Consider the following 22642-nt stretch of genomic DNA (forward strand, 5'->3'; position numbering starts at 1 on the left):
GGCTGAGTGTCTTTCCATGACAGACTGGCCAGGTGAATCCAGGTTAAAGATATGATCCCTTATTGAAGTCACCTGTTAAATCCACTTCAAATCAGTGTAGACGAAGGGGAGGAGACCGGTTAAAGAAGGATTTTAAAACCTAGAGACAATTGAGACATGGATTGTGTATGTGTGCCATTCATTGGGTGAATGAGCAATAAAAAATATTTAAGTGCCTTTGAACGGGGTATGGTAGTAGGTGCCAGGTGCATCGGTTTGAGTGTGTCAAGAACTGCAACGCTGCTGGGTTTTGTTCACGCTCAACAATTTGCTGTGTGTATCAAGAATGGTCCACCACCCAAAGGACATCCAGACAACTTGACACAACTGTGAGAAGCATTGGAGTCAACATGGACCAGCAACCCTGTGGAACGCTTTCAACACCTTGTAGTGTCCATGCCCCAACGAATTGAGGCTGTTCTGAGGCCAAAAGGGGGTACAACTCAATATTAGAAAGTGTTCCTAATGTTTTGTACACTCAGTGTATATGAGTTGGCTTCAAACCGAGACACTGGTGGGGAGGGATACAGCTGAAGTGTGGGATTGTGGAACACTGTTGGTTGGTGGTGATTTCTATTACCGGTAGTATAGAAACACAACTCAATTTAAAAATATCAGTGTGTCATTTTCATAATCCCAAAAATATTTTCTTCAGGGCATGCATACTAACAACTCCATCTTTAGACGCCCATACCACAAATTATAAAACAACCAAAAACAAATAAACTAAATTCTATTCTACCACAGATCATGAACCAACGTCACAAAACATGAGTTATGACTCATGACCAAAACACAAACAGCCCAAAATGGCAGTGTGATTACAGATAATCCGTCTCATAATGACTAATTTACAGCTAAATACAGCAGGCTGGTACAGGGTTGCCCAGACAAGTGGAGCGTGAGAGGGAGGGATTGAGAGAGAGAAAGAGAGAGAGGGGTGGGGTAGAGAGGGGTAACAAAAGAGAAAGAGAGACAATGTGAGAGAGTGAGGGAAAGAGAAAGAGAGAGAGTGAGGGAGAGAATTAGAGAGGGGAGGAAGAGAGAGGGAGGGTGTGAGAGAGAGAGAGAGAGAGAGAGAGAGGGGAGGAGGAGGAGGAGAGAGAGGGAGGGTGAGACAGAGAGAGGGGAGGAGGAGGAGGAGAGAGGGAGAGAGAGAGTGAGTGAAAGAAAGAGATACAGAGAGTGAAAGAGTGAGAAAGAGAGGGGAGGAGCAGGAGGGAGAGAGAGAGAGAGAGAGAGAGAGAGAGAGAGAGAGAGAGAGAGAGAGAGAGAGAGAGAGAGAGAGAGTGAGACCCACTGAGGGGCTCTGTGGAGTCTGAACACTTAAGCCTAAACACTGTGAAGCCTGAACACTGTGAAGCCTGAACACTGTGAAGCCTGAACACTGTGAATCCTGAACACTATGAAGCCTGAACACTGTGAAGCCTGAACACTATGAAGCCTGAACACTGTGAAGCCTGAACACTATGAATCCTGAACACTGTGAAGCCTGAACACTGTGAATCCTGAACCCTGTGAAGCCTGAACGCTGTGAAGCCTGAACGCTGTGAATCCTGAACACTGAAGTAGGGTTGGGCGGTATCCAGATCTTCATACCGTCATACCGTTTCTGGGGGTATACGGTATTACCGGAAGTGAACACAAGCGGCGCTATTTAAAAAAAAATCAGATTTTCAATACTGTTTTTTAAACGGTATTGAAAATCATACCGTTGGTACACTACATGACCAAAAGTATGTGGACACCTGCTCGTCGAACATCTCATTCCAAAATCATGGGCATTAATATGGAGTTGGTCTACCCTTTGCTGCTATAACAGCCTCCACTCTTCTGGGACGGCTTTCCACTAGATGTTGGAGCCACATCAGCCACAACAGCATTAGTGAGGTTGGGCACTGATGTTGGGCGATTAGGCCTGGCTTGCAGTCGGCGTTCCAATTCATCCCAAAGGTGTTCGATGGGGTTGAGGTCAGGGCTCTGTGCAGGCCAGTCAAGTTCTTCCACACCGATCTCGACAAACCACTTCTGTATGGACCTCGCTTTGTCATGCTGAAACAGGAAAGGGCCTTCCCCAAACTGTTAGCACAAAGTTGGAAGCACAGAATCGTCTAGAATGTCATTGTACACTGTAGCCTTAAGATTTCACTTCACTGGAACTAAGGGGCCTAGCCCGTACCATGAAAAACAGCCCCAGACCATTATTCCTCCTCCACTAAACTGTATAGTTGGCACTATGCATTCGGGCAGGTAGCGTTCTCCTGGTATCCGCCAAACCCAGATTTGTCCGTCGGACTGCCAGATGGTGAAGAGTGATTCATCACTCCAGAGAACGCCTTTTCAGTGCTCCAGAGTTCAATGGCGGCGAGCTTTACACCAGTCCAGCCGACGCTTGGCATTGCGCATGGTGAGGCTTGTGTGCGGCTGCTCGGCCATGGAAACCCATTTCATGAAGCTCCCAACTAACAGTTATTGTGCTGACGTTGGTTCCAGAGGCAGTTTGGAACTCGGTAGTGAGTGTTGCAAACGAGGACAGACGATTTTTACGCGCTACGCGCTTCAGCACTCGGCGGTCCAGTTCTGTGAGCTTGTGTGGCCTACCACTTAGCAGCTGAGCCGTTGTTGCTCCTAGACGTTTCCACTTCACAATAACAGCACTTACAGTTGACCGGGGCAGCTCTAGCAGGGCAGAAATTTGACGAACTGACTTGTTGGAAAGGTGGCATCCTATGATGGTGCCACGTTGAAAGTCACTGAGCTCTTCAGTAAGGCCATTCTACTGCCAATGTTTGTCTATGGAGATTGCATGGCTGTATGCTCTATTATATACACCTGTCAGGTGTGGCTGAAATAGCCGATTCCATTAATTTGAAGTGGTGTCCACATACTTTTGTATACATAGTGTATTTCAAAATAACCCGGTATACGGTATAAACGGTATATTGCCCAAGCCTACACTGAAGCCTGAACATTGTGAAGCCTGAATAGTTATGAAGCCTGAACACCGAAGCCTGAACACTGTGATGCCTGATTGATCCCAACAGCCTGTCAGGCTCAAGTCACATAAGCCCAAATTGATTTGTAGCGTTTTAGTGACTAGCGGGTTTGGCGTGGTTTTATGACAGTGTGAATGTCCATATCACATATAAGTAGGCGTTGCAATTAAAGATGAATACATCTCAATCATTGTATTGTAGCTACACAGGACCTAGCTTAGTGTACTGTACAGTCAATCTTGGAGCAAACCCTCTATTCAAACTAAGTGCAGTTCAACACTCCCAACACTCCCAATTCAAAATGTTTTTACTTACACTGTTTTCTAAACACTTCAGAAATGTCACATTCATCCCAAGCCATCAGATGGTACACCAATCAGTATGAAGCATTCTATGTTCAGTAGTATGCTAGTATGGATATTGGATCATAGGCAGTACACTGTTAAAATGAAAGCGCTTTGTAACACCAAAACTAGTGGCAACTGAGCTGCCACCAACTCGAAGGAGACGAAAAGCTTAACTTATTATTGAAACACATCATCCTGAGACGTTTCGAAACATGACACGGTGTGTTGTAACACCACTTAATTAAGTGTTGTGCAACACCTTGCCAGGGATTGGCAGGACTAACAGAAAAGGTTGAAAACACACCCCAAAAAAATTATAGTCCTGTTTAGTGCAGAATTATATAAGTTCTCTGTCGGTGTCCTGTCTTCTAAAGCTTCTAAACACCATTATGATGATTTTGAATCCTGTCTAGTGCAGAATGAGATCCCTTTGTCTGGTGTTTTAATGTTTAACATTGTTACGTATTTGATCATTTGCCTTTATACTGTATACCATTTTGGCAGGCATTGTCAAGCACAGTGTCAAAGTACCAGCAGTAACTGGTTGTTGCCCTACAAGAACTGAGGACTCTGCACTTTCCACTGACAATCATGAATTTGGGAATGGGTGCTGTCCTCGTTGAACGTCAATTTGCCTGACGGTTTTGACATCTGTTCATCATGATTCATTACACCTCATGGCACAACAAGCGTAATACTAATATAGAAATATACTTTTCTTTCTTCATGCAATATTGTGTGAAAGAATCATAAAGTGTAAACATTTTGAATTACCCATAATCCTCTAAAAACTGAGTCACGTGGCAAGATAGGAAATGCAAGGAGAATGAAACCAAAGAACTCCAATGAGTTCAATCACTCTATTGTCTCTCTTTGGTTATCCAAACGAAAGATTCAGGTACTTACATTTTGAGTAACATATGAAGTTGGATTTACATTATTTTGGTAAAATGAAATGAACAAATCATTGAAATGACTTGCATAAAGTTTTTCTAATATATTTTGGGGGTATTTTGACACTTTATTGACAAAGTTATGACAGAGGGGATAATGATAGGAGAAACATTTAGAAGGGTTGGAGCGGGGTATTTACAGTCCATTCGGAAAGTATTCAGACCCCTTGTCTTTTTCCACATTTTGTAACATTACAGCCTTATTCTGAAATGGATGCAATTGTTTGTTTTTCACATCAATCTACACACAATACCCAATAATGACAAAGAAAAAAATGGTTTGTAGATTTTTTTGCAAATGTACAGTGGGGAGAACAGGTATTTGATACACTGCCGATTTTGCAGGTTTTCCTACTTACAAAGCATGTAGAGGTCTGTAATTTTTATCATAGGTACACTTCAACTGTGACAGACGGAATCTAAAACAAAAATCCAGAAAATCACATTGTATGATTTTTAAGTAATTAATTTGCATTTTATTGCATGACATAAGTATTTGATCACCTACCAACCAGTAAGAATTCCGGCTCTCACAGATCTGTTACTTTTTCTTAAAGAAGCCCTCCTGTTCTCCACTCATTACCTGTATTAACTGCACCTGTTTGAACTCGTTACCTGTATAAAAGACACCTGTCCACACACTCAATCAAACAGACTCCAACCTCTCCACAATGGCCAAGACCAGAGAGCTGTGTAAGGACATCAGGGATAAAATTGTAGACCTGCACAAGGCTGGGATGGGCTACAGGACAATAGGCAAGCAGCTTGGTGAGAAGGCAACAACTGTTGGCGCAATTATTAGAAAATGGAAGAAGTTCAAGATGACGGTCAATCACCCTCGGTCTGGGGCTCCATGCAAGATCTCACCTCGTGGGGCATCAATGATCATGAGGAAGGTGAGGGATCAGCCCAGAACTACACGGCAGGACCTGGTCAATGACCTGAAGAGAGCTGGGACCACAGTCTCAAAGAAGACCATTAGTAACACACTACGCCGTCATGGATTAAAATCCTGCAGCGCACGCAAGGTACCCCTGCTCAAGCCAGCGCATGTCCAGGCCCGTCTGAAGTTTGCCAATGACCATCTGGATGATCCAGAGGAGGAATGGGAGAAGGTCATGTGGTCTGATGTTTGGAGGAAGAAGAAGGATGAGTACAACCCCAAGAACACCATCCCAACCGTGAAGCATGGAGGTGGAAACATCATTCTTTGGGGATGCTTTTCTGCAAAGGGGACAGGACGACTGCACCGTATTGAGGGGAGGATGGATGGGGCCATGTATCGCGAGATCTTGGCCAACAACCTCCTTCCCTCAGTAAGAGCATTGAAGATGGGTCGTGGCTGGGTCTTCCAGCATGACAACGACCCGAAACACACAGCCAGGGCAACTAAGGAGTGGCTCCGTAGAAGCATCTCAAGGTCCTGGAGTGGCCTAGCCAGTCTCCAGACCTGAACCCAATAGAAAATCTTTGGAGGGAGCTGAAAGTCCGTATTGCCCAGCGACAGCCCCGAAACCTGAAGGATCTGGAGAAGGTCTGTATGGAGGAGTGGGCCAAAATCCCTGCTGCAGTGTGCAAACCTGGTCAAGACCTACAGGAAACGTATGATCTCTGTAATTGCAAACAAAGGTTTCTGTACCAAATATTAAGTTCTGCTTTTCTGATGTATCAAATACTTATGTCATGCAATTAAATGCAAATTAATTACTTAAAAATCATACAATGTGATTTTCTGGATTTTTGTTTTAGATTCTGTCTCTCACAGTTGAAGTGTACCTATGATACAAATTACAGACCTCTACATGCTTTGTAAGTAGGAAAACCTGCAAAATCGGCATTGTATCAAATACTTGTTCTCCCCACTGTATATAAAAAAATTAAGAAAATATCACATTTACATAAGTATTCAGTCCCTTTACTCAGTACTTTGTTGAAGCACCTTTGGCAGCAATTACAGCCTTGAGTCTTCTTGGGTTTGACGCTACAAGCTTGGCACACCTGTATTTGGGGACTTTCTCCCATTCTTCTCTGCAGATCCTCTCAAGCTCTGTCAGATTGGATGGGGAGCGTCGCTGCTCAGCTATTTACAGGTCTCTCCAGAGATGTTCGATCGGGTTCAAGTCCGGGCTCTGGCTGGGCCACTCAAGGACATTCAGAGACTTGTCCCGAAGCCACTCCGGCTTTGTCTGGGCTGTGTGCTTAGGGTCGTTGTCTTGTTGGAAGGTGAACCTTCGACCCAGTCTGAGGTCCTGAGCGCTCTGGAGCAGGTTTTCATCAAGGATCTCTCTGTACTTTGCTCCGTTCATCTTTCCCTCGATCCTGGCTAATCTCCCAGTCCCTGCCGCTGAAAAACATCCCCACAGCATGATGCTGCCACCACCATGCTTCACTGTAGGGATGGTGCCAGGTTTCCTCCAGACGTGACGCTTGGCATTTAGGCCAAAAAGTTCAATCTTGGTTTCATCAGACCAGAGAATGTTGTTTCTCATGGTCACAGAGTCCTTCAGGTGCCTTTATATGTACAGTATATGTTTATTTTTTTTGTCCATTTCAATTCACCCCAGAATGATTTCTTAGTGTGGCTGTGTGGGTTAAATGTATACAAAATGTACCACTTTACAGCCCCTCCTGTATCTAATCTGTTAACGTCAATTTGCCTGGAATTCCACAAAAAATATTCTCCATAGGCCCTTATCATCAATCAATGTTTAGGCTGTCAACATAATTCTATAAATATACATTTAATTCATTTGCATTTCTAAACCATGTGATTGTATGAGAAACAGATTTTGTGTTTTGATGCTGCCTTTTATATTCACTGAAACTCCAAAAAGTGTTTTCGCAGTGCTCTACTAAAAACACCAATATTCAGGTTGAAGAACCACTTTGGGTGTTTCATGGTACTACATTTCTGTTTTAAAACACATTCGGAGTATTAGTAGTATGTCAGCCAGGTTACCCGTGATACAAGTCAGTATTCAACGTCCATCCATGTCTGAGGACGTCGGGAGATGATGTGGAAACTGGCCACTAGGGGCAACAGTGAGCGATGTTACCTTCAAATAGGTTTGGGTTTTGCCAGGGCGTTGTGGACAGGGATGGCGTTCCAAAGATTGCATGTTCAAAGCAAGTGATACAAAGTTGTTTTTTTATATTTTTGTTTAAAGCCTATCCCAAACCTTTTTTTAAATGTGATATTTATTTAACTAGGCAAGTCAGTTAAGAACAAATTCTTATTTACAATGACGGCCTACACCGGCCAAACCCAGACGACGCTGGGCCAATTGTGCGCCGCCCTATGGGACTCCCAATCACGGCCGGTTGTGATACAGTCTGGAATCGAACCAGGGGGTCTGTAGTGACGCCTCAAGCACTGAGATGCAGCGCCTTAGACCGCTGCACCACTCGGGAACCCACCTTAACCCTTACCTTAACTATTCTGAGTTAATGCCTAACCTTAAGAATTCGGAATTAATACCTAAACTTAACCTTGAATGATACAGCAGGTAGCTTAGTGGTTAAGAGCGTTGTGCCAGTAACCGAAAGGTCGCTGGTTCTAATCCCCGAGCCGACTAGGTGAAAAATCTGTCGATGTGCCCTTGAGCAAGGCACTTAATCCTAATTGCTCCTGTAAGTCGCTCTGGATAAGAGCATCTGCTAAATGACTAATAATTAATTAATTAATACAGAGAAGTAACCAAACATTTTGAAATTTGACGTTTGAGAAACCTGGATGAACGTCTAAGTCTGACATGAGACTGTGAGAGCTAGTTGGATCATAGACATACAGTAGTATTGGATCAGTGTAGGAGGAATAGATGGTCTCCCTGACCTACCTTTCATAAGGATCTCCTCCTTGGGGACGCTCTGGAACAGCTTGTGGTACTGGGAGTTGTACTTGCTGACGGTCTGTAAGGGGGGGGAGACAGGGAGGAGACAGGCGGAGACAGGGATGAGACAGGGGGAGACAAGGATAAGATGGAGGAGACAGGGAGGAGACAGGGGGAGACAGGGAGGAGACGGGTGGAGACAGGGGGAGATGGGAGGAGAAAGGGGGAGACAGGGGAGATGGGTGAGGTTCCTTTCAGAAAATGTCCACTCACTGTTGTACTTCTCCCAAACAGAATCTTGTAATAAAGTTTATGTTATATGCATCAGAAAGTTTCAACAGCTTTGTTAAAATAAAATGATTCAGCTCCTGTTATTATTTTGGAAGTGCATAAAACCCACTCCATTCAATGAGGTTCCTGTTAGCACTGTGATCCTGCCCTGTTCTCTCCCTATAGGGGCAGGAGCATTGGAATAGGTCCAGCATGGTACCCTACAGGATCGCTCGCTCGCACGCACGCTCGCACGCACGTCGAACTGCACGTGTGAAGGCCGTCAAAATCAAAGGCACTCTTTCGATATAAAGTTGTTTTTGACAAAAATTTAAATGAGTCAGTTTGTCACTTTCACCAGGTTGAAGTAATAACATGTTAAACTACTGAAGATATTAGCTCGGATCAAAAAAAATATCTAGGTTGTGCCTTTAGATTTTGATAAAATTAACAACTAAGGAAGATTTTTCACTTCTCTCATTGATTTCTCAAACACCAAACACCGGCCTGGTCTGCTTGGTCCGTTTCGCTAGCGTTTCCGGAAGACTTGCAACGTTGCCCCTCTGGGTTTAGAATCTGCGGCTAGACAGACAGCCTTGGTTATAATGGAGCCTAGACAGAGACAGTAACTCCTTCGCTGGAAACGTCTGTGGGTGATTTCCATGTGATAAATAGCCCCATGTGGTTTGTTTTCAGCCCTGAATGTGTGTATGTGTGTGTGTGTGTGTGTGTTCTGTGGACTGGTGAATGTACAGTAAATAACTTGGACTCAGTCCATTGATATGAGGAAATACCATGTCTTGGTTACGACCGCGTAAAGACAGTATTTCAGTGTGACATTTCAAGTACCACTTCATGCATCATTACTTTATGTTTCCCATCTATCACTCCAGTGTTTATACTAAATTGTAATTATTTTGCACTATGGCCTATTTATTGCCTTACCTCCATAACTTACTACATTTGCACACACTGTATATAGATTTTCTATTTTCTATTGTGTTATTGACTGTACGTTTTTGTTTATTCCATATGTACAGTGGGGGAAAAAAGTATTTAGTCAGCCACCAATTGTGCAAGTTCTCCCACTTAAAAAGATGAGAGAGGCCTGTAATTTTCATCATACGTACACGTCAACTATGACAGACAAAATGAGAAAAACATTTCCTGAAAATCACATTGTAGGATTTTTAATGAATTTATTTGCAAATGATGGTGGAAAATAAGTATTTGGTCAATAACAAAAGTTTCTCAATACTTTGTAATATACCCTTTGTTGGCAATGACACAGGTCAAATGTTTTATGTAAGTCTTCACAAGGTTTTCACACACTGTTGCTGGTATTTTAGCCCATTCCTCCATGCAGATCTCCTCTAGAGCAGTGATGTTTTGGGGCTGTCGCTGGGCAACACAGACTTTCAACTCCCTCCAAATATTTTCTATGGGGTTGAGATCTGGAGACTGACTAGGCCACTCCAGGACATTGAAATGCTTCTTACGAAGCCACTCCTTCATTGCCCGGGCGGTGTGTTTGGGATCATTGTCATGCTGAAAGACCCAGCCACGTTTCATCTTCAATGCCCTTGCTGATGGAAGGAGGTTTTCACTCAAAATCTCACAATACATGGCCCCATTCATTATTTCCTTTACACGGATCAGTCGTCCTGGTCCCTTTGCAGAAAAACAGCCCCAAAGCATGATGTTTCCACCCCCATGCTTCACAGTAGGTATGGTGTTCTTTGGATGCAACTCAGCATTCTTTGTCCTCCAAACACTACGAGTTGAGTTTTTACCAAAAAGTTCTATTTTGGTTTCATCTGACCATACGACATTCTCCCAATCCTCTTCTGGATCATCCAAATGCACTCTAGCAAACTTCAGACGGGCCTGGACATGTACTGGCTTAAGCAGGGGGACACGTCTGGCACTGCAGGATTTGAGTCCCTGGCGGCGTAGTGTGTTACTGATGGTAGGCTTTGTTACTTTGGTCCCAGCTCTCTGCAGGTCATTCACTAGGTCCCCCCGTGTGGTTCTGGGATTTTTGCTCACCGTTCTTGTGATCATTTTGACCCCACGGGGTGAGATCTTGCGTGGAGCCCCAGATCGAGGGAGATTATCAATGGTCTTGTATGTCTTCCATTTCCTAATAATTGCTCCCACAGTTGATTTCTTCAAACCAAGCTGCTTACCTATTGCATATTCAGTCTTCCCAGCCTGGTGCAGGTCTACAATTTAGTTTCTGGTGTCCTTTGACAGCTCTTTGGTCTTTGCCATAGTGGAGTTTGGAGTGTGACTGTTTGAGGTTGTGGACAGGTGTCTTTTATACTGATAACAAGTTCAAACAGGTGCCATTAATACAGGTAACGAGTGGAGGACAGAGGAGCCTCTTAAAGAAGAAGTTACAGGTCTGTGAGAGCCAGAAATCTTGCTTGTTTGTAGGTGACCAAATACTTATTTTCCACCATAATTTGCAAATAAGTTCATAAAAAATCCTACAATGTGATTTTCTGGAATTTTTTTCTCAATTTGTCTGTCATAGTTGACGTGTACCTATGATGAAAATTAAAGGCCTCTCTCATCTTTTTAAGTGGGAGAACTTGCACAATTGGTGGCTGACTAAATACTTTTTTTCCCCACTGTAACTCTGTGTTGTTGTTGTTTTTAATCGCACTGCTTTGCTTTATCTTGGCCAGGTCGCAGTTCTCAACTGGCTTACCTGGTTAAATAAAGGTGAAATAAAATAAAATAAATAAAGTTCCCCATGGAACCGGCGTAACGTTCATGCATCATTACTACATGTTTCCCTGAGAACCGACGTAACATTCCAGTGGGTAGAAACACCATAACAAACAGTGGAATCTGGACACAGTAAAAACCACTCACCGAGCCCCTGTAGCATTTCTTGACATCTTCATACGTCAGGTCATCAATCAGTTGCAGCCTGTAGAGGAGAGACAGAGCAGAAACAGAGAGGAGAGACAGAGAGGAGAGACAGAGAGGAGAGACAGAGAGGAGAGACAGAGAGGAGAGACAGAGAGGAGAGACAGAGAGGAGAGACAGAGAGGAGAGACAGAGAGGAGAGACAGAGAGGAGAGCAGAGAGGAGAGACAGAGAGGAGAGACAGAGAGGAGAGACAGAGAGGAGAGACAGAGAGGAGAGACAGAGAGGAGAGACAGAGAGGAGAGACAGAGAGGAGAGACAGAGAGGAGAGACAGAGAGGAGAGACAGAGAGGAGAGACAGAGAGGAGAGACAGAGAGGAGAGACAGAGAGGAGAGACAGAGGAGAGACAGAGAGGAGAGACAGAGAGGAGAGACAGAGAGGAGAGACAGAGAGGAGAGACAGAGAGGAGAGACAGAGGAGAGACAGAGAGGAGAGACAGAGAGGAGAGACAGAGAGGAGAGACAGAGAAGAGAGACAGAGAGGAGAGACAGAGAGGAGAGAAGACAGAGAGGAGAGACAGAGAGGAGAGACAGAGAGGAGAGACAGAGAGGAGAGACAGAGAGGAGAGACAGAGAGGATAGACAGAGAGGAGAGACAGAGAGGAGAGACAGAGAGGAGAGACAGAGAGGAGAGACAGAGGAGAGACAGAGAGGAGAGACAGAGGAGAGACAGAGAGGAGAGACAGAGAGGAGAGACAGAGAGGAGAGACAGAGAGGAGAGACAGAGAGGAGAGACAGAGAGGAGAGACAGAGAGGAGAGACAGAGGAGAGACAGAGAGGAGAGACACAGAGGAGAGACAGAGAGGAGAGACAGAGGAGAGACAGAGAGGAGAGACAGAGAGGAGAGACAGAGAGGAGAGACAGAGGAGAGACAGAGGAGAGACAGAGAGGAGAGACAGAGAGGAGAGACAGGGAGGAGAGACAGAGAGGAGAGACAGAGGAGAGACAGAGAGGAGAGACAGAGGAGAGACAGAGAGGAGAGACAGAGGAGAAACACTATCAGTCTCTCCAGGTATTGAAATTCTCCTGTGGTTCTGGGGTTAGTTAGAGCATCAATTATCTTGTGGTTCTGGGGTTAGTTAGAGCATCAATTATCTTGTGGTTCTGGGGTTAGTTAGAGCATCAATTCTCCTGTGGTTCCAGTACAGGGGTATGCGGATGACGTTCAGATCTTATCAAAGACATGCTCTCTCACACAGATTACTTTTTGAAAGTGGAAGTGAAAGACAGTGTTCTATGACTGATAAAACCCCAACATTTACACTAATGAACAAACCAATCAGAGTTTACTCTTGTCATGAAACATATAGTTATCTTGGACATAAGTTTAATGTTGCTGGCGAGTGGGGGGAACAAGTTGAGGAGCTTGTACATGAGTAATCAACCAGGCTTGATATTATTGACATTTCCCCTCTGCCTGTGGTCATGAAGCTAGGGGCAGGAAGAGAGGTGGCCCTAGCAAAGATTCAACATCTGCTTGCAAACGTGCATATCCCACAGAAGGTTCTGAGGGAAATGAAAAACAAAACTGTTCAAGTGGTGAGAAAGTGGCTATACTTAAACACACACACCACACGTGACGTTGTCTTCTTCTGGCCAGGGGGAGGTGCTCATTTTGGAAGTGGGCTGCTCATTTGACGGCTACATGGAGCAGGCCTTTTCCTGTCTCTGTCCCGTCCTACCCTGTCCTGTCTCTGTCCTGTCCTACCCTGTCCTGTATCTGTCCTGTCCTACCCTGTCCTGTATCTGTCCTGTCCTGTGCTGTCCTGTCTCTGTCCCGTCCTACCCTGTCTTGTCTCTGTCCTGTCCTACCCTGTCCTGTCCTGTCCTGTTAGACACAGTGTCCAGTGTGTGCTCATGCATAGTGTTTTAAATGTATTCATACTGTCTACCTCAGACCCCAACCCAAGGACACTGTATCTGTGCAGTATATAGGTCCTCTAATACAGGACTAGTAAAGGCCCAGTGCACTACTTTGGTGATAAAAAAAAAAACGAAATGCATTTACATTTTACTCATTTAGCAGACGCTCTTATCCAGAGCTACTTACAGTTAGTGAGTGCATACATTTTCATACTGTGCCCCCGTGGGAAACGAACCCACAACCCTGGTGTTGCAAGCGCCATGTTCTACCAACTGAGCTACAGAGTGTTTACCAGCATTTGTAACTTGAGTCGGATCATTATCTGTACAAAACAGTTCATCTGATTATACTTGTGGAATATAAAACAACTTGATTGATACGGTATATGTTTTCCAGTTTTTTTTAAATACTTTGCAAATGCAACTTATTTCTATGTGAAAAACTGAACTGGTCTCTTCATTCCTTTTTCCATTTTAGTAGACGCTCTTATCCAGAGCAACTTACAGTAGTGACCTACTTGTTGTGTGTTTCGTACTGGTCCCCAATGGGAATCGAACCCACAACACTAGCATTGCAAGCGCCATGCTCTACCAACTGAGCCAGATCATCACATCACATCATCACAAATTACTTGATGTCTCAATGTGCTCAATTACTGTATTGTGCATCATTTTTCTTCATGGTGATGGAAAGTCTACAGGTACAAACCTAGACTTTGACCAGCCTATGTACAATACAGTAATGTCCATTTACATTAAGTGGTTTGTAAGGATGGTCAATTAATACTGCACAAAAGTGTTTGTTTTCCAGGTTATTTGATCAAGAAAATTTTTAATTTGATGTGGATATTTTGTGTCTTTGCCCATAACTTTGCACCTTTTGATGTAAATGTTTGAGGACAGGGTTTTGTTCCCTCTGGAAATCCATTAGAATGACAATCACAGAGAAAGGGACAGGGTGTCACGCCCTGACCTGGAGAGACTGTTATGCTCTAAGTAGTTTAATCAACGATCGTGACACAGGGCAACAACTCTTACAATTCCAACTATTGAATCCTGCAAGATCCTGTTCTTAATTATACAACTACTTTTTTGCCAAAGCTGAGATGCAGAAAAAGAAATGTGTTGCCCGCGCTACAGACATCTAAAGCCGTCCACTAATACTAGTAAAAGCCCAGTGCACTAATTTTGTGATTTAAAAAAATAACAAAACAAATATATATATTTTTTAATTCTGATTTTTCAGCAGGTGCACCCTCAGCACCCCTACTTCATGAGGCCTCAGAGTTTCCCACGCCAGTGAGCTCAGGACAGACACAGCTGTAGGCTATTTGTGCAAGGGATAAGAAGTAATCAGGTATTTTATGACGTTTCCACTGGATCAGAGCATTACATTTATCCCTTTAATGCCAAGGGGTTATCGAAAGGGAGAGAGCTGGAAATGTTGTTCAAATACTTTGAGGAACTATTGTCATTCTCAATTATTCTAAAAACTAACTTTGTTTACTTGCTGTTTGAGGTGAAGAAAAATTACTTTGAGAAGCTCCATTTACAGACCTATATTTGTGCACAGGCCAGGTTGTCACGATCGTTGAGAGACGGTTCAGAGCAAGGTGCAGCGTGTCGTGTATGAAGATTATGACTATTCTAGAGGGACAAAGGAAAGATGTTTATCTTAGTTCAAATGTAGCAGTTGTAGGGTGACGCCCCAGGGGGGATAGGTGATTGGACGAAAGAGGGAGCAACCCATTTTTTGCCATTGTTTATAAGTATGAGCTAGACAAAGAGGGGGCAGAAGCATTCAGATTAATTTGGGACGGTGCTTCTCCAGACACCGCGGGTCTGTAACTTATGCTGTAAACTTGTGATATGAATAAAAGCTTCTAATCAAGGTGCAGCCTAAGCGGACTCTTTGTTTGACAGCAATAACCACCAACAGCCGGCAGGACACGACAAAATGGAGGCTCCGCTGAGATACTGATTGCATCGTTCTTGGTTCCCTTCCTGAGTCGCGAGTTGACTACTGCTCAAGCCGGCTTTAAAGGTGAGATTTCTCACACAATTTGGGCATTAGTTCTTTCGATGGCTCATTAAGGGGATGGGAAGGGTGTACCGTTAAAATTACTTGGGTCGGTGTTGTTGATGTGGTGCTATTGCGGTCGACTAAGGGTCTGTCATAATTATTCTAAAATTGTACAGCAATTGAAGGCAGATATTAACGGCAGATATTAAGGCAGATATGGGCAGATATTAAGGCAGATATGCGTATACATTAGGGCACTGTACCGCGTAAGACCCCAGGGGGGCCATTTAGAATGGGCCGAAAATCTGGTTGCGCGTTAGAATGTGCAGTCGGTGTGTTTTAAAGAAAAACTCGGGTTGATGGAATTTATCTGATTGTGATTATTGCTCGACTTTCATCCGACGGGGGGTCCGCTTGGGTGTAATTTCTCAGTAGATGGTCATTAAACTCACGGTAGCACAAACGGTAGGAAAATAAGTCAAAAGGAAAGGGCAGTGCAGGGTACTTGTTGCGTGGGGTAGGCCACAGTTAGCTAAAGGCTAAGGCTAATGTTAATGCTAAATGCTGGCTGTGTTTCATGCCACATTGTACATAGCGGCTAATGCTAAATGCTAAGGCTAAATGCTAATTGTGTTGCGTGCTACATGCTAACGGGTGTCCTTAGAGGTCCCATTGCGATGGAATAACCCTCTTAAATGTGTTTGTGTGTGTAGAATTCAGAGTTCTACGCAAATGTGAGCTCTGTTAAGTGTAATTGTTCGATTATAAGGTATAAAATAGTGAGGTTGTAGCGGAATGCTAGCGTTCTATTGTCTGGGAATCGTATCGTTAAATGTATTTGCGCATGTGTTTAATTTTATGACACTACACTACAAAACGTGGGAGTTAGAGTTTATGGCACGAGATTATGAGACGTTGGGTTCCGGTACTAAACTACAACATGTTGTTTACTAAAACTACAACATAGGGATTGTGGGTAAAGTGTCATATTTCTGTTGGGCTGCGTGCTGCAGGGGGAGACAGAGAAATAGCCACAGACAAGAGAGATTTGGACACGAATCTTCTAATCGTTAAAGTGACTGTTGTTCGAAAATGAAACTATTTGTTGAGAGGTAGTGAATTTATAAATTAGATATATGTTGACGGATTATAATAAATTAAATTAAAAGACGATTAAAATAAATAAAAATTAAATAAAAATGTTATTGAGCTATTTAGTCCTGAGTTAAGTCTTATAGCGAATATGAGTGGAAGAATATTGAATGTGGATAACTTAGTTAAGTGTATAAACTTTAAATGCTTGTCTGTCCCGTTTTGTTCCCTTGTCATATGAGAGGCGATAGGACGAGAGCAGAGGAGAGAGAGAGGAGGGGCTGGCGTGCGTCACGTGACAAGGTGTGACGCAGGCAGAGGATCAGTCAAAATCAGGCCAGTGCTTTTTTGTTTACAAATCTTCCCCTACAGGATATTTGATGTTATGACAATTTCTCAGACGCTTGGCAACAGACTGATCATTTGAATAAAATTTGCATTTTGGAGTCTCTGTGCATCACTGGGCTGGATTAGGGGTTCGGTTGGAAATCAAGTACTGACATTATTCTGTGCAATTAAGATACTTGGGTGCATATTAAACAATGGAATTTATGAGTATTGTAGAGGTGTAGGATTGAAGGTCTTTGGTTTTTGGGATTGCTGTGAAGTTGACTACTTGTATTTACTGTCCGGATGGGTTGTGGTAAGATAGCCACTAATTGATAAATTGGTTAGATAGGATATAGAAATAAAAAATTGGTTTTAATTATTCATAATTTTTAATTGATTTTTTAATTGATTTTTTATTTTAATTAGAAATATTTTTTGAATAAAATTTTTAATTGCATTTTTAATATTCATATTTTTATTGATTTATTTAAAAATTAAAGGGGGGAAGCCATAGGCTATATAGTCTAAAATAAGATAATTCACAATAAAGGAATATAAAGAGTAGTTACAATGGGGAGAAAGGACAGCAAGGCTATGAAAGTCATTACACCGGTTGATATAGTTGAAAATAGTAATCCTTTAGTTAAGGGTATTGCGAGGTTATCCGGCAAATGGAACAAACGTTGGCCTGACATTGAACAACCATGGCCAGTGGAAGGGACTCTTAACCCTGACGTCATCAACATCATGAAAGTGCTTCTGTCAATTTACAAGGCAGATCAGAAGAAGGGAAAACAAAAGGAACGACGTAAAGAAAAGAGACAAAGGGAGCTGGGTGTTCTTAAGCTGTTTGAAGATGAAGGACAAAAAAAGATACCAACGATAAGAGAAGCAAAGGTATAGAGAAAAGGCTAAAGGAAGAGAAGTCGACAGAAAAACTAAGGGTAGAAGTCAGTATACCTTTCTCACATACGGATTCAGCGAAAAGACCCCCACCTTATGAGAAGGAAGTAGAGCTTAGGGATGCTTATCCTCAGCTTCCAGTGATCCTCCAGCAGGGTGATTATTGCATCAGAGATGCACGAATAATAGAGAGAGGACAAGCAGAAACGACCATAAAAATGCATCCAAGCTCCAAAAGTAAAAAGAAAACGAGATGTCTGGAAACTAAGGGTGGAATGAGGTTAAGTAGGATGAAACTGGATGAGGACGATGATGATCAGAGTGATTTAGAGGGGATCATGGGTGGATATGATCCTGTGATCAAATGGAGGTTGGCCAGAACGGAGAGAAGGGGTGAGGAAGGTTTGAAGAAGAAGGATACAAGATATTCCAGTTCTGAGGAAGGTTTGAAGAAGAAGGATACAATATATTCGAGTTCTGATGAAAGCAAAGATGAAGAAAGCGATAAAGAGGAGACTAAAGGTGCTGTGTATTCGAAAGGAGTTTATCCTACAAAGACTGGCACAGGAGAAATAGAAGGAGATATACACCGATGCTTATCAGACCTGGAGAACGCGAGGACTTTAGAAGACGTACTGGAGCTAGAGGAACAACTCAAGACGCTGAGGATACAGAAGGAGAAACAGCGGAAAAAAGAATCCAAAGAAGTTGAGACAAAATATGCATTAAGGCCAAGGAAAGAGACCACGAGTAAAATGATACCAGTTATCATTCGAGGTCAAAACTTAGAATATAAGCCGTTGCAAAATACCGATATGTCAAATATACTTGAGAAGCTGCCTATTCTTCAAAATGGGGCCTATCCTTGGATTTCGAAATTGGAAGAAATTACGGTGGGAACACAGTCAGCCATAGGAGACGTTAAGAGACTTTTGGCTAATCTCATTGGGATTCCAGATATGGAAGAAGTCTTTCAGAGAGCTGGACTCATTAGATATGTAGGGACTGCAGTGAACGATCCTGAATTGTTGGCTGCAAGTAGGAATCGTCTGTGGAGAGCATTGAAAGATACATTTCCAACAAATGTGCATCCTGATAATATTCTGATTGACCCACTAGGACAACAAGACAATTCGAGAGCCTATGTGTCAAGAGTTCATCAAGTGTGGAGAAATATTACTGGAAATGATCCAGATGTGAGTCAAATTGAGCAGTCAATTTTGAGAGCTAAACTGCAAATGGGACTGCCCTCACCAGTAAGGAGCAAACTGGCAGAGGTGGTTGGACTTGGAAGCATGACAAAAAGGTGTCTATACAGATCATATAGCTCATCAAGTGGATCTGTACAGGAAAAAGGAACTCAACCAGAAAGAACAGGACGAAGAAACTCTCAGAAAGCTCAATCAGATACAACTTGGGGAGAATAAGAAGGAGAAGAAACAAGCTTTGGTTATGCAGAATCAGTGTGCACCAAATCAACAATCACTGCCACAGCTTCAACCAGAACAGGTCCAACCGCAATTGTACCAGCCACCAATGGCGGCACCAGTTGTTTCATATCCACAGCCAATTTCTGGACAGACACAGAATTGGAGAGGAAGAGGACGAGAAGGCTTCGAAGGAAGAGGAAGGTTTCAGCCACACTTCCAGCAATCTCAAGATGTGTGTTATAATTGTGGACAGGTTGGTCACTATGTCCGGGACTGCAATTGGTCAGGAGCAAAAATCAGAGGGAATTTCAGAGGAAGATACAGGGGCCAGTCAAGATCATCTGGAGGACCGGTGAACCCCTACAGGGGTCCGGAGCAAGGATTCTAGAGGTGCCTAGATGATCCGAAAGGGGGGTGTCAGCTGGTAGCATCAGGACCGGAAAAAGATCCAACAATTGAGGTGAAAATAAACAACCGACCATTGGAAGTGATGGCGGATAGCGGAGCTGCGTTCACCTGTGTTCGGCCTGAAGATGCTACACATCTCCCTATGTCCAATCAACTCATTAGGACAATCGGATTTGAGGGAGTAAAACAGCTGATTCCTCTTACGGAACCAATTGAGCTCTGCTATAAAGATCAGAAAATTACAATACCCATACTGGTATCAGAACATACACCTGTTGCATTATTGGGAAGAGATGCATTGTGTAAGTTGAACTGTACAATAAGATGTACACCAGACGGCTGTCTGGTAGAAATGCCAAAGGAAAAGCTTTACCAAGTGTTGATGATGACAGATATGGATTTGTCTTCAGTATTCTGGATTGGAAATCTCAGTGAAGATTTTATGAAGCAGGCTAAGATATGGGAGAGATTTATTGTTGCAAATATGCCGGATGCGAGGCTTCCGGAATATCCATTCCATTGTACGCTCAAGTATTTCAAGAAGGCTGCCCAACCACACTTAGAGGAATGGTTGAGTCATCAACCGAAGAATGTTCAACTTAGCTCAAGTTGCATTATTTTAGGACCACAAGGAGCAGCTATGAAGATAAACACAGACGACTATCTGAATAAAGAATTTGAGATTGAGAAGAGTGTGCCACATGTTACCTTGTTGGTTTCGGAAGGCTATGAGCAGAAGCAAATAGGAGAAATGATGACAGAAGCAGAGAAACTTAGTTTCAGACCAATGAAAGAGAATTTGGCGATCTGGAGAAGTGAAGATCAACGATTTCTTAAAATAATGATTTCGGCTCAAGGACAAGGAGAGCCACAAGCGGTAGGAATGACACATGAATCTATTTGCAATATGAAGATGGATTCAGACTCTATGAAAGAGGAGATGTTGCAACAAGTTCCAGAAGGGTTGTGGTCTCAACATAGTACCGATATTGGACTTGTGAAATCAGCCCAACCTGTGAAAGTTGAACTTCGACCAGGAGCCAGACCTCCATGGAAAAATCAGTATCCATTGAAAGATGAAGCAATCCAAGGGATTGATCCACAAATTGAAGGACTTTCGAAAGCAGGGGTTTTAAGGACAACAAAAAACCCTCGGAGTAACATGCCTTTGTGGCCTGTGGAAAAACCAGATGGAACTTATCGTGTGGTTCATGATTTGAGAGCAGTAAATGAGGTAGTGACTGACTTTCCAGCAGAAGTGCCAGACCCTCATACCTTGTTAGCCCAAGTTCCTCCTGATGCGACACATTTTACGGTGCTAGACTTATGTGGAGCATTTTTTAGTGTTCCACTTAGTGTAGAGAGTCAGAATTTATTTGGGTTCACATATAAGGGACAATTCTATGAGTACAGTAGAATGCCACAGGGGTACCGGCATTCTCCTCATATCTTCAATAAGGTACTGAAAGAGGATTTGGTAGGGATAGATCAGATATTGCAGAGCACTGTCATTCAGTACGTGGATGATATAATGGTTTGCTCACAAAATAAGGAAACATGTCATAGAGACTCAATTAAATTACTACAAGTATTGGCAGAAAAGGGGCATAAGGTTTCACAGAAAAAGCTGCAATATTGCCAGTAGAAGGTTGTGTATTTAGGTCAAAACATAACGCATGGCCACAGAAATATTTCGGACAGGCAAGTGGAAACTATTCGTAAGGCTCCGAAGCCTAGAACGGTCAGAGAGATGATGACATTTCTGGGTATTGCTGGTTATTCCTCAGCTTGGGTAGAGGGTTATACTAGTTTGATGGCACCTTTGAGAGCTATGGTTAGGGGTACTGAGAGTGGTCAACTACATAGCAATCTTTCCTGGACACAGGAAGGCCATGTGGCATTTGAAACGATCAAACAGAGGTTGCAGGAGGCACCTGCACTTACACTACCAGATTACTCAAAGAACTTTTTGCTACTACTGGAGGTAGATATGCGTGTGCGGTTCTTTGTCAACCGACAGGCACGGGGACGAATCCTCAGCCTATTTCCTACTACTCTACTGCTTATTCAGAGGTAGAACTAGGGTTACCACTGTGCTACAGAGCAATGGTGGGAGTATACTCAATGTATGACAAAGCATCATCGGTCACGATGGGCTACCCAGTAACAATTCTTACCCATCATAGTCTCAGAAATCTTCTGAACTATGGGAAATATACATTGACTATGCCTAGGCTCAGAGACTATCATAGGCTCTTAGAGCAGGAAGATGTCACCCTAGTGAGGTGTGATACAGTAAATCCAGCCGAGAGTTTACCAACTTCAGAGGATGGTGAGCCACATGATTGTGTCCAGGAAGCAGAGAGATATTCGAGGCTTAGATCAGATTTACAAGCCTTTCCATTACGTGAGGCAGACCTGGAGTATTGGACTGATGGGTCTTGCTATCGGGTGGGAGAGAAATGATGTGCTGGTTATGCAGTAGTTAGAGGCAGAGGAACTGGATTTGTTGTGGAAAAGGCTGAAGTAATACCACAGCCTGCGTCTGCACAACTTGCTGAACTTGTGGGGCTAACAGAAGCATGTTTGTTAGCAGAAGGAAAGCGAGTAACCATATACACTGATTCAGCATATGCACATAGTGTATATCATTTGTTTGGGGCAGTATGGAAAGGTCGAGGGTTTAAGAAAACGGATGGTTCTCCGATACAACATCATGCGCAAATAATGAAACTGTTGCATGCTATGATGAAGCCTAAAGAGATAGCGATAGCTAAGTGTGCAGCTCACAAGACAGATATGTCAAGAGTGACACAAGGGAACAAAGCTGCTGATGAAGCTGCAAAAGCCGTCGCAGGAGGCGGATAAATTGGGAAAAGTTTTTCTGGTCACTCATGGAGTGGACTTGGAAGACAAAATTACGCTTCAGGATGTAATTTTGATGCAAGAAGCTGCTTCTATGATCGACAAACAGCTATGGCTAGACCGAGGAGCGGTCAAAGATGCTACTGGTCTGTGGAGAAACCATGAGGGGTTGATAGTAGCGCCTCTAGACCTCTTAGGTCTGATGATTCAGGAAGCACATGGGTTAGCTCATGTTGCGAGGGGGGAGGTTAACAGAAAGATCACAAAGGAATATGGTTTTTGGGCTCCATATTTGTTTGAACAAATTGATTATATGATAGGAAGGTGCACTATCTGTCTTAAAAATAATGTTC

General features: G+C 43.2%; 1 protein-coding gene across 3 annotated transcripts in view; it reads right to left on the reverse strand.

Annotated features, from left to right (window-relative positions):
- The window catches only part of LOC121540802 (GRAM domain-containing protein 2A-like), a 111151-nt gene that overhangs the window by 29500 nt on the left and 59009 nt on the right, over positions 1–22642 (reverse strand). For all 3 annotated transcript variants that reach the window (XM_041849907.2, XM_041849908.2, XM_041849909.2), the window contains exons 3-4: positions 11319–11376; positions 8172–8244 (exon numbers count right to left, since the gene is read on the reverse strand). In XM_041849907.2, coding sequence (XP_041705841.1) covers positions 8172–8244; positions 11319–11376 — 131 coding nt within the window. The remainder of the gene's footprint in view (positions 1–8171; positions 8245–11318; positions 11377–22642) is intronic.

Source organism: Coregonus clupeaformis, chromosome 26 (genome assembly GCF_020615455.1).
Source record: "Coregonus clupeaformis isolate EN_2021a chromosome 26, ASM2061545v1, whole genome shotgun sequence".
Lineage (NCBI taxonomy): Eukaryota > Metazoa > Chordata > Actinopteri > Salmoniformes > Salmonidae > Coregonus > Coregonus clupeaformis.